This window comes from Gorilla gorilla, chromosome 3 (genome assembly GCF_029281585.2).
Source record: "Gorilla gorilla gorilla isolate KB3781 chromosome 3, NHGRI_mGorGor1-v2.1_pri, whole genome shotgun sequence".
In the NCBI taxonomy this organism is placed as follows: Eukaryota; Metazoa; Chordata; class Mammalia; order Primates; family Hominidae; genus Gorilla; species Gorilla gorilla.
In genome coordinates this window covers 120226790-120240308 of record NC_073227.2, presented here as the reverse complement: position 1 = coordinate 120240308, position 13519 = coordinate 120226790, and the positions used below count along the sequence as shown (strand labels likewise).

At 35.5% G+C, this 13519-nt stretch overlaps 1 protein-coding gene across 2 annotated transcripts in view; it reads left to right on the top strand.

Annotated features, from left to right (window-relative positions):
• Window positions 1-13519, top strand: part of DNAJB14 (DnaJ heat shock protein family (Hsp40) member B14) — a 47175-nt gene that overhangs the window by 20719 nt on the left and 12937 nt on the right. For both annotated transcript variants that reach the window (XM_004040190.5, XM_019025262.4), the window contains one exon: window positions 2894-3039. In XM_004040190.5, the coding sequence (XP_004040238.2) occupies window positions 2894-3039 (146 nt within the window). The remainder of the gene's footprint in view (window positions 1-2893; window positions 3040-13519) is intronic.

Sequence of the window (13519 nt, the reverse complement as noted above, 5' to 3'; positions counted from 1 at the left end):
AACTAGCTAACCAAGAAGAGAGGCAGAGAATGTGTGCTCAGCACCAAAAACAATTGCAAAGATCTAGGAGGTAAGAGAGTCAGCTTCAATACTGATTGTAAGAAAGAAATAGGAAGATGATAGGTCACTTTGAAGTCTGAAGGGTATCCTTTTTTCTGTATTCCAGTTCTGAGACAGCAAGATTTTCAAGTCAGATAAACAGATTTGAATTCTTAACTTGTGAGGCCTTCCTTTATTACTTATTTGAAATAGGAGGCCTGCCCTTCCTTTCTCTGTTTCTATTAGCTTCTTTATTTTTCTCCAGATATTTATCACCATATGATGTACATTATATTTTACTTATATATTTGTTTATTGCTTGTTCTTCTCCCAATTGTAAATTTAATGTGATTTTGACTGTTTTATTCACCACTGTAGCATCTGAAATTGTGCCTAACAGAAAGTAAATGGTTAGTAAATTTTTGTTGAAGAAATAAGTCTTCATTCTCATCTGTTACTTGGTTATGTGAATTTAGGCAATTTACTTAAACATTCAAAGATTGGTTTCCTTATTTGTTAAATAGGAATAATATCTACCAAATGAGGAGTAAATGAGATAATTTGTGTAAAATAATCAGTATAATAAAATTCTACAATTCTTTATGTGAAATCTTTGTGACCAAATGCAATTTGGAATTCAGAATTCTTCATATTTTAGACAGGTACTAATATAGTCGGCTCTCCACATCTATGGGTTCTGCATCTGTGGATTTAACCAACTTTGAATTGAAAGTATTTGGTGAAAAATAACAATACAACAATAAAAAATAATACAAATTAAACAACCAATATAGTGTAACAACCATTTACGTAGCATTTACATTGTCTTAGGTACTATTTATAACCTAGAGATTATTTAAAGTACATGGGAAGATGTGTAAAGGTTATATGTAAATACTGTACCATTTTATATCAGGGATTTGAGCATCTGTAGATTTTGGTATTCAAGGAGGGAGGATCCTGGAACTAATCCTCTGTGGATACCAAGGGATGACAGTGTATTATATATTATACATCTTAAGAGTCTAGGGCAGCAGTCCATAACAAATAGTAACATTTCTACAGCAAAACATACAGGTATTCACACTTAAATGGGATAAATGAAGATTCTGTAGTAGCTTCACATCTTTTCAGGTCAGATTTTTGCCTAGAGGCAAAATCTAGAGTTGAATTCAGTTTTTTATGCAGTCAAATTAGTTATAGAATAACTTTGATTTTTCAGAGCTTTATGGATATTGGAACATTGATATGGGATGGTGGACCTGTACCTAACACACAGTAGGTGTTTTATAAATGCCCCCCATTTCCTTTTTTTCTATCACATAGCTTCTAAACATTTCTAGGAGAATGAGTCTCTACACAGGTGGGATCATTCTCTTTTTTTGTTTACAGACATATGTCAAATGCCTAGAACACTGTCTGGGCATAGTTAGTATTCAATAAATATTATTGACTAAATAAAGGAAATGTCATATTTTTGGAATAAAATTGATGTATGTTAATGATTTTAAGTATCTAAAGTAGAAAAATCCAATTTTAATTTCTGTAAATTTGTACAATTTTATATTACTTTCCCTTTTTACCCCCAAGTTCATATAACAAATGATAGATGCCTTCATTATATAAAGAAAGCTAAGGCTTATTTACTTCAAAAATATTTACTGAGACCCTATTGTGTGCCAAGCACTGTGATAACTAATAGGTGTAATAGTAAAAAAAAAAAAAAAAAAGCTTGTCTCTTTTCTTTGAAAACTTTGAGTCAGTCTTTGCAGTTCTTTTGCTACCAGTGTCCACTTATACCCTAGATTATTTTGCCTGTCACTAACTCTGTCATCAAGCCACCTGCACATGGAACACATCTAAAGTTGCAAAGTACTCTCCAAAAATTTTGAAAATGTACTGTGGCTTTTGTGAAAGTAAATTACTAGGTTGTGGAAGAAGGTTGGCATCCACATGTACGTAATGTTCTCTGTTCCATTCAGAGTATTTATTTTCTAATCCTAATATACTTTAAAGATTTCAGGCTTAAATCTCTTAAATCTTTAAGGTACAAACTGTATGTATATAATCTTTAGAAATGTGCTTATCACAATGAAAATCAGGGATAACGTATTCTGAGTTCCATGTTATATTTTGTCATGAGAGTGACACAGATATCTTTTTCAGAGAGTGACACAGATAAATTATCTTTGGCATAACGGGGATGGCCGGGTGCAGTGGTTTATGCCTATAATCCCAGCACTTTGGAAGGCTGAGATGGGAGGATCATTTGAGGCCAGAATTTCAAGACTAGCCTCAGCCCCAACATAACAAGACCCCATCTATATCAAAAATAAATAAATATTGACATTTAAACCATAGAATACTGCTGTTGTTTTGCGTGTACTAAACTGTTGCTTTGATAGTTGGTTAGATCTACATTATGCAAGAACAAAATTTTTGGAATGTAATGCATGTTCATTCTTAGCTGTGACATACTTTTGAGGAGTTTTGGAATTTATCCACTTGCAAGTACTAAAAAATTATTCTTATTGTCTCATTTTAGTTACAATATATGCTCTGACTTTCATCCACAATTATTATGGGCTTTGCTTTACTTCTCTGTAGTTGTGATACATTACACTAAGGACATTTTCATGGTTTACTCTTCTTAGATTCGGGAAGAGGTTGGAGGAATGGTCTGTGGTCGAAAAAGAGAATGAAGCAGACTAATCCTTAAAGGATAAGCCTTCATTAGATTTTGAGAAAGAGTCCACAGATAGTTCTTTATAGTATTCTAATAAATTAAAAATTAGAGATATTACATGACCGTTTTCCTTGAAATTTACATTATAACACACTCTCTTGTTCGCAGCATAAACAAATGTAAAAATTACTATGAAGTACTTGGAGTTACGAAAGATGCTGGTGATGAAGATCTGAAAAAAGCTTATAGAAAGCTTGCTTTGAAGTTTCATCCAGACAAAAACCATGCACCTGGAGCAACAGATGCTTTTAAAAGTAAAGTAAACCTTTTAAAGCAATTTTACTAAGCTGTCTTTAGAATTCACTTTACAGCGTTTCAGAATATTAAATTCTGCTTTTGGACTGGTGCATTTAGAGACCAGCACAAGCAAGAGTCTGGAAAATCCTTTAAAACTTCAGTATTAACTGGTTATACCCGAAGTCAAACAAATGCAGTTTGGCTTCACAAAAGCAACATCCCAGTTCTGATACAGTCTCAAGTAACTTTTCTGGGCACGTATGCATGCTTTCTTGTTTACCAGGAACAAATAGGGTGATGATTATGCATGAGCTTCTAGCGTATTGTCATCTGGTTCTAAATGAACTGAAAGCAAAATATAGTTTTTTTGAGTTTTTAAGGTACAAGAGACTGTCTGGAATTTGGATATTTAAGAAATAGCTCCCCAGTGTTCTTTTACTTCTATTAAACTTTGCCCAGTTTTTTCATTTTATATATGTAGTTTTAGCTAATGTGATTTTTTTCTTTTTAAAAATTAATATCTTTCCTCTTGCCTACTATTTATTTTTTATTTTCCATCCCAATATTCTTTAAATTTTTTGCCAATTTAATGAATGTCAGAGAAGTGATTTTGTAGTTTTATATTTTGTTAAATACAATTTATTTGTAATAATTAATTTCTAATTCATAGTTAAATGCCTAAATTTGTGATTGTTCATTCTTGTGAATTTGGCATTCATAAACCCAGTGTATAATGTTTACAGTACAATGGTGGGGTCTTAGAATAACTGGAAGTAGATACTCATTTTAAATATCTTCCAAAAAGATAGAAAAATCAATTGGTCCTTCATGAAAATACTGTTAAGATTGTTTCCAAAACAGTTTTATTTCTTGAAGGAAGTTGCCAAGGAAAATACATTTGGGAATTAATAATGTATTCCAATAAAAGCCACTGCCAAAGTGGTGCTGGTGAAAGTAAAATACCACTGTGACAGCGAGAGCTGTCTCAGTTTGTTTCCTTAGAGTAAAAGTGGCATGTTGAAAGTACAGGAAAAGCTTTACTCGAAAACACTAACTTGCAAATTACATTTCCATCAGTTCATTACCTGAAGAATGTGTCCAGAAAATAGTGCCATTATTTTATTTCCTCCAAATACACACCTTTATTAAACAAAAATAAAGCTTTCATTTTTAAAAATAACACAGATAATAGCACTTAGGTTAATTTATAATTCAATAGTACAGAAAGTTGGGAAATTTCTGATGGAATTGTCAAATACAATAAATATTTGTTTAATTTGTTTTATAGCTTGAGCCTAATGTATGCAGTCACAGAGTTACCAGAAAAAGTAACTGAAATCTTTAAATAGCTAATTTATTATCATATATTCCCCCAAAAGCTAAAAGTGAGTTTAGATTTATGAGTTCCACAAATTTAATTTAAAATTTTTTGAGTTTTAAAAATGTTTAAAATATTTTGGCAGTGGGTTATTTGTATGTTTGTGATCTGCTAAGTGATTTCAATGTTAATTCTTTATTAATGCTAAGAACATTAAACTATTTCTTCCACTTCTATATTGAAGTCATGTTAGCATCTTTGAATAACACTAAATGTATGTAACATATTTCTGCAGCCTGTGTTGCGTTTTGAATAGGTTAGCAACATAGATGTCACCTAGGGAAGCCAGCTAGACACTCAGTGGGGTTTTACAAAGCTGGTTACACTTCCGTGTGGTACATTTCAGAGTTTAGTGCTCTGCTTTGCAAAACTAGAAACTTAATACTTACCAACATGCCAGGAAGTGATTTATATCTGAGGAGAGGATACATTGTTCAGTACACAAAGAGATTACCCGTAAATCAGAATGCCAGTTTATTAGTCCCAAAGAGGATCAGAATAGGGAATTGGCTGATGAGCCCATTTTTCACTGAGTGGAAACTGCATAGAAAACTCAAGTTGTAATCCACACACGCTTGACGAGTAACAGTAGTTAATTAGAAAATATTACAGATGGCATCATCACACAGAAATGGCAGGTTTCATTCATTTAGCACACAGGATCTTCTCATTATCTTCTGTATCATCTTATTTTATTTTTAACCAATCAGTCTGTTTTTGGAATACTAAGCCATTTATCTCTGAGCAAAGACAATACTATTGTCTTTTTTATAAAAGCTAAAGTATGGATTGATTGCTCTGTAATTACTAAAACACTTTTTACAGAAAATGGAAACTACTTGCTTTCATTTCCTTCAAGAATAGAAAAAGAAGAGGTAATTAGTAATTAAATGAAGAGATGTTTCATTTGTGTGTTTTGTAAAGCTTTAAAAATAAAAAAGATTGCTCTCAAGGAGAATGGACTAAATGAACTCATATGTTCATATAGCTATTTTGTCCTTCCAGTTAGGATTATATGTTTCCCAAGAGGGGAATATTTTATTTACATGTAAAGTGACTTGCAAAATACACGTAAACATATTTTAAAAAAATATTTTAATGAAATGAGTCCCTTTCCTTTTTTCTGATGTAGATGTCTTCAAAACATACCCATCTACATTATCTTCAAAGATTCCCAAGTATTTCAGAGACTATTTGAATAATACCTGTGTCTATTGACATACACATGAATGTAGTAATGGGGCATGGATTAGTTGTTTATGTGTTTGCTTGACAAGTAGTAGTGGAATGGGAGTTGTTGCTTGTATTAGTTCTGGTAGTTCAATATGAACATCTAGAATATATCTCTAAGAACAAAGAGTTTAATTCTGCCATTTGGGCTAGTTCTTGTAGAGAAATACAGTGAGAGAATCTGAGATATCCTCTTCCCCAAATAATTTATAATTCATAAAGGGGAAATAAACCTTACACAGAACTTTTGCGATATAGTAATGCCTCACATTTAACAAACATAGTTTGTCATTCCCATTTTTAAATTTAATGCTTATTTTAAAATCTCATCAAATAGTTAAGAGGCCAGTGTCATTCTTATTTCAAAAATAAGAAAATTGAGACTCAGATTTACCCAGGATCTCACAGAAGACCAACTATATTTAAATACGAAAACAGACTACAGAAGTCCAAAGAAAAGTTAGAAAGATGAAGACTCATTGTGAGCAGAGTAATTGGAAAAGCCTTCATAATAGTTAGAATTAAGGTTAAAATTAAGAGTTTTCTCAAGAGTTAGCATGATTTCTGTGGTTAGAGAAGAGAGGGGTTGGCAAAACCTTGGCAGCGAGAATGAGGTGGGTGATCTAAAATTCCATGAGGACTTCCACTTTCAGGAAGATAGGACAGATATACTTTTCCCCATTTCTCCCAATGAGTACAACTGAAAACACCAAACATTAATATATAAAATAAAGAAAACAAACATAGGAAGACCCTGAAAGGTGGAGAGAAAAAAGGCAGACCAACTAGGTAGGGACCTCAGGATTCAAAGAACAACACAGCAGTTAGTTGCTTAGGTTTTGTTTTTTTGTTTTGTTTTTTTTTTAAAGATGGAGTCTTGCTCTGTCACCCAGGCTGGAATGCAGTGGTGCAGTCTCGGCTCACCGCAGCCTCTGCCTCTCGGGTTCAAGCAATTCTCTGCCTCAGCCTTCCAAGTAGCTGGGATTACAGGCGCCTGCCACCAATCCCAGTTAATTACTTTGTATTTTTAGTAGAGATGGGGTTTCACCATCTTGGCCAGGCTGGTCTTGAACTCCTGACCTCGTGATCCACCTACCTCAGCCTCCCAAAGTGCTGGGATTACCAGTGTGAGCCACCATGCCTGGCCTAGGTATTTTTTTACCCCATATATATCCCAGATTAGGTGCTGGAGGAGTAGGCTACCCCAAAACACCAATACATATAGACAGAAAAGCCCCAAGAAAAGCCTGCCTTATCTAGCCAAATGATCAGGAAAGGGATAGCCTAGAAAGACAGAAAAACAGTAGCCACTCTACTGCAAACACCACAGGAAAAATTGTGGCCCCACCCTGACCCACACTAGCAAAGTCTGAGTAGAGAGCCTAGACTACCACCCGCTCTGTGCTGTAATGAGATGCTACCACCCCCTCTATGCTGTAATGAGATGTTCTAAGCTCCCTGCTGGGATGGTAACAGAGAAGGTTAATTAGATAGCTTAGACTTTCATTTATGCTGGGTAGTAAGAAAGGCTTCCCTCATGATGTCAGTGGAGATCATGTGGACTTTCACCTCCACCTGGCAGTAAAAGGGTGCTCATTCTCCCTGCTGGGGTAGTATCATAGGTAGCCTAATGCACAGTCAGGACTTCAGTCACCACCCAGAGGTAACAAAGTCATTTCCTTATGGTATCAGGGAAGTTAAATGGAGAACAGTAATGAAGTATCTCTTCTCCTCCTAGCCAAGAAGATGTAAACGGAGGCCTGATGTTCCCATAAGGGAACTTACGTATCTATCCAATGGGACCCCTCCCCTTGAGTGTCTTCAGAGGCCAAGGGAAAAACCCTGGACTTCCACTCCCACTTAGGAACAATGAGATGGTATTCCCCCTTCTCTGCCAAAGTGGAGTCAGAGGAATACAATAAAAACAAAATATGTAAATAAGATCCAGACTCTCTCTCATGATATAATACCCAAATTACAAAGTTTCAGTTGAAAATTACTTGTCAGTCTAAGAACCAGGAATATCTCAAACTCTATAAATGTTTATGATCTTATAAATGTTTCAATGAGTCGTCATATAAATGTTTCAATGAGCAACTACAAATAAGCTTAAAAGAATCTCTGCAAAGCAATAGAAAGTCTGAGCAAAGCTATTAAAAGTATAAAGAACAAAATAGAAATTTTACAACTCAAAAATAAAAACTATCAATGACTAGAATAAACAGCAGAATGGACAGATAGAGGAAATAATTGGTGAGCTAGAAAATAGAAAAATAGATGTTTTCCAATTTGAACATAGAAAATAAGCTAAGATGAAAAAGGACATAGCCTCAGAGACAGGTGGGACTATAGCAAAAGATCTAATATTTAGGTGATTGGTGTCCTAGAAGAAAGGGAGAAAGAGGGCAGAGCTGAAAAGGTACTCAGAAAATTAAAGGTTGAAAACTTCCCAAATTTGGCAAAAGATAGAAGCCTATAGATTCCAGTTGAATGAACCCCAAACTGATAAACCCACAGAAAGCCACACCAAGACACATCGTTGTCAAACTTTTGAAAACTAAAGACAAAGACTTGAAAACAGCAAAAGAGAAATGACGCCTTACCTATAGGGGGAAAAGCAATTTAAATGACAGCAAATTTCACATCAGAAACCACAGAGGCCAGAAAGAAGTGGCACATTTTTCAAGTGCTGAAGGAAAACGACTGTCAACCTAGAATCCTATACTCAGCAAAAATATCTTTCAGGAATGAAGGGGAAATCAAGACATTTTTCAGATGAAGAAAAAATGGAAAAATTTGTCAAGAGCAAATACAACCTAAGAGAATAGCTAAAGGAAGTTCTTTAAACAAAAGGACACAATAAAGGAAAGAATCTTGAAATATCAAGAGGAGAGAAAGAACATGGTACTCTGGTATTATTTGTGGTGCCCCAAAGTTCATATGTTGAGACCTAGTCACAAATGTGATGGTATTAGGAGGTGAGGCCTTTGGGAGGTCGGATTCCACCTTGTGAAGACACAGCTAGAAGGAACCATTTGTGAACCAGAAAGCAGGCCCTCACCAGACACTGAGTCTGCCAGTGTCTTGATCTAAGCCTTAGCCTCTGTAGCTGTGAGAAATAGATTTGGTTATAAACTATGCAGTTTATGATATTTTGTTATAGCAGTCTGAATGGACTAAGACACATGGTAAGCAAAATATGGTTAAATACAATATACTTTTGCTTCTTAAGTTTCTAAATTATGTTTGATATTTGAAGCAAAAATTATAACATTGTCTGATAAGGTTTTAGATGTATTTAAAGAAAATATATAAGGCAATTTTTTGTTTGTTTGTTTGAGACGTAGTCTCTCTGTCGCCCAGGCTGGAGTGCAGTGGCGCAATCTCTGCTCACTGCAACCTCCGCCTCCCAGGTTCAAGCGATTTTCCTGCCTCAGCCTCCCGAGTAGCTGGGCTTACAGGCATGTGCCACCACACCCAACTAATTTTTTTGTATTTTGTAGAGACAGGGTTTCACTATGTTGGCCAGGATGGTCTCTATCTCTCGATTGCATGATCCATCCGCCTCAGCCTCCCAAAGTGCTGGGATTACAGGCTTGAGCCACCACTCCCGGCTGGCAATTATGTTTTAAATGGAGGAAGATAAAGGGAAGTAAAGGGAGGTAAGGATTCTGTACTTAATTCAAACTAACAAAATGATGACACCAGAGGGTTATAAATTATGTATATATTATGTATATATAATACATATAAATTATGTATATATAATGTATATATAATACCTAGAGCAACCGCTAAAAAGTTATACAAAGATATATACTCAGAACACACTGTTGATAAGTCAAAATGGAATTCTAAAAAATGTTCAAGAAACTAACTCACAGGATGTCAGGAAAAAGAAAACAGGAATGAAAGAACAGAAAATAAAAAATAAAATGGCAGGCTTAAACCCTAACTTACCAGTAATTTCATTACATGTAAGTGACCTGTCTATGCCAATTAAAAGTCTTTTGGCATAATGCATTTTAAAAGCATGTTTTCACTAGGTGAAGTGGCTCACGCCTATATATTCCGAGCACTTTGGGAGGCGAAGGTGGGAGGATCACTTGAGCCCATGAGTTCAAGATCAACCTAACCAACAGTGAGACCCCCATCTCTATAAAAAATTAAAAAATTAGCTGGACGTGGTAGCACGTGTCTGTTATCCCAGCTACTTGGGAGGCTGAGGTGGGAGAATCACTTGAGCCTGGGGGGTTGAGGCTGCAGTGACCTGTGATTGTGCCACTGCACTCCAGCTGGGGTAACAGAGCGAGACCTTGTTTCAAAAACAAAACATGATTTTGCTGTATGTTGTCTACAAGAAAATTATTTGATAACACTATATCCAGAGTAAAAATAAGATCGAAAAAATATATCATGTAAATATTAATCAAAAGAAAACAGGAGTTGCTATATTAATATTAGAGCAAGTAGGCTTTAGAGTAAAAAAATTACCAGAGAAGTACATTATGAACACGTACATGATAAAAGGGTCAGTCCTTTAAGACATAAATGTATATGCACCGAAAGACAGCTGCAAAATATGTAAAGCAAAAACTAATAGAACTGGAGGAAGAAATAGACAAAATCACAATTATAGTTGGAGACTCTGATACCTCTCTCTCAGTAATTGATAGAACAATTAGACAGAAAATCAACAAGAATATAGAAGAACTAAACACCACCATCACTCAACAAGATCTAATCAACATTTATACAACATACCGCTCAACAACAGCGGACTACAAATTCTTTTCAAGTGCCCACAGAACACACAGGAAGATAGACCATATCCTGATTCATAAGATAAACCTCCACTAATTTAAAATATTGAAATCATACAAGTATGTTCACTAACCACAGTGGAATCAAAGTGGAAATCAGTTACACAAAGGTAATAGGAAAACGTCCAGTCCTTGGAAACTGAACAACATATTTCTAAGTATCCATGGGTCAAACAGGAAATATCAAAACAAATTTGAAAAAACATATTGATCTAACTTGGCCAGGCACAGTGGCTCACGCCTGTGATCCCAGCACTTTGGGAGGCCGAGGCGGGTGGATCACAAGGTCAGGAATTTGAGACCATCCTGGCTAACATGGTGAAACCCCGTCTCTACTAAAAATACAAAAAAGTAGCCGGGCGTGGTGGCGGGTGCCTGTGGTCCCAGCTACTCGGGAGGCTGAGGCAGGAGAATGGCGTGAACCTGGGAGGCAGAGCTTGCAGTGAACTAACTAAAAATGAAAATACAACGATCAACGTTTGAGAAGACCAGCTAAAGGAATGCTGAGAGGAAACTTGTAACATGAAATGCATATGTTAGAAAAGAAGAACAGCCTCAAATCAGTTATCTATGCTTCTACCTTACAAATCTAGAAAAAGAATAGCAAAATAAACTCAAAGCAAGCAAAAGAAAAGAAATTATAAGAGTAGAAATCAGTACAATTGAAAAGAGTAACAATAGTGAATATCAATGAAACAGAGCTGGTTCTCTGAAAAAAATCAATAAAATTGAAAGACTGACCAAAAAAAGAAGACAGAAATGACCATTGTCAGAAATGGTGTCAGAGACAAGGATATCACTGCAGACATCAAAAGGATAATAAGAGAATACTATGAACGATTCCATATACATAAGTTTACAAGTTAGATGAGATGGGCCAGTTAGTTGAAAAATACAAATCATCACAACTCAGTCTGACATAGATAACGTAAATAGCCCTGTAGAAATTGCTGTGGTTTGGGTATATTGAAATTTTTTTATTTTTATTTTTATTTTTTATTATATATATATATTTTTATTATACTTTAAGTTCTAGGGTGCATGTGCACAACATGCAGGTTTGTTACATATGTATACATGTGCCATGTTGGTGTGCTGCATCCGTTAACTCATCATTTACATTAGGTATATCTCCTAATGCTATCCCTCCCCACTCCCCCCACCCCACAACAGGTCCCAGTGTGTGATGTTCCCCTTCCTGCGTCCAAGTGTTCTCATTGTTCAATTCCCACCTATGGGTGAGAACATGCGGTGTTTGGTTTTTTGTCCTTGCGATAGTTTGCTGAGAATGATGGTTTCCAGCCTCATCCATGTCCCTAGAAAGGACATGAACTCATCATTTTTTATGGCTGCATAGTATTCCATGGTGTATATGTGCCACATTTTCTTAATGCAGTCTATCGTTGGACATTTGGGTTGGTTCAGTATATTGAAATTTGATCCTCAATGTGGCAGTGTTGGGAGGTGTAGCCTAGTGGGAAGTGTTTGTGTTATGGGGGCAGATCCCTCATGAATGTCTTGGTGCTGTTCTCACAGTAGTAAGTTCTTGCTCTCTTGAGGCTAGATTAGTTCTTGCAGGAATTGATTATTTCCTGAGTGAGTGGGTTGTTAGAAAGCCAGGACACCCCTCAGGTTTTCCCCTCTTTGCACCTGTCTGCTTCCCCTTTGATTTTCTCCACCGTGTTATGCAGCACAAAAGCCCTCACCAGAAGCCAAGGCCATGCCCACAAACTTCTCAGCCTATAGAACGTAAGCTAGTCTCAGGTATTTTTCTATAGCAACACAAAATGGACTAAGACAGAACTGTTCAGTGAATTAAAGTTGTAATTATGAAATTTCCAAAAAAGAAATATCCAGGTTCAGATGCTCTTATTGAAGAAGTCTACCAAACTTTTTAAGGAAGAATTAAAACTAATTCTACATAATCTCTTCCAGAAAATGGAAGAGGAAGAGACATTTTCCAGTTAATGTTAAGAAATATTTTACCTTGCTTATATCGAAACCAAAGACATTACAGAAAAAAAAACAAAAAAACAAAAAAAAAAACTACAGACCAGTATACTTTGTGGGATAAACCCAAATGTCCTTAACAAAATATCAGAATTTTGCAGTATATAAAAAGAATTATATAACCCAAACAATAGAAGTTTATTTCAAGGTAGAAAAGTCAATTCACTATTTGAAGATCAATAAGTGTAATCCACCACATTAATTAAAGAAAAAAAATCCCACGATTATATTAATCAGTGGAATAAAAGCATTTGATACATTTCACCACCCATTCATGATAAAAACTGTCAGAAAAATAGCAATAGAAGGGACCTGCCTCAACTTGATAAAGAGCAACTACAGAACTCCTGTAAGCTAACATTAAATGGTGAAAGACTGAATGCTTTTCCCCTATGATCAAGAATAAAGCAAGAATATCTCTTTACCACTCATATCCAACAAAGTGCAGGAAGTAGTAATCACTGCGTTAAAGAGAGAAAAAGGAAATAAAAGGCATACAGGTTGGAAAAGAAGAGCTAAAACTGTTGTTATGTGCAAATGACATGATTATCTATGTAGAAATCCAAGGAATCTACAGAAAAAACTATGACTACAAAGCAAATCCCGTAAGATTACAGGACACAATATAAATCTACAAAAAATTAATTGCATTTCTATTTACTAGCAATGAACATTTAGACACTAAAATTAATAATACATTAGCATTTACAATCATACATACAAAAAAATACTTAGGTGTAAGTTTAATAAAACTTGTATCACATTTATATACTGAAAGCTATACAATATTGATTAAAGAAATCAGAAAATAGCTAAATAAATGGACTGAAATATCATGTTCATGGATGGGAAGATTCAACATAGTAAAGATGTCAAGTCGGCTGGGCACGGTGACTCACACCTGTAATCCCAGCACTTTGGGAGGCCGAGGTGGGCAGATCACCTGAGATCGGGAGTTTTAGACCAGCCTGACCAACATGGAGAAACCCCATCTCTACTAAAAGTACAACATTAGCGAGGCGTGGTGGCGCATGCCTGTAATCCCAGCTACTCAGG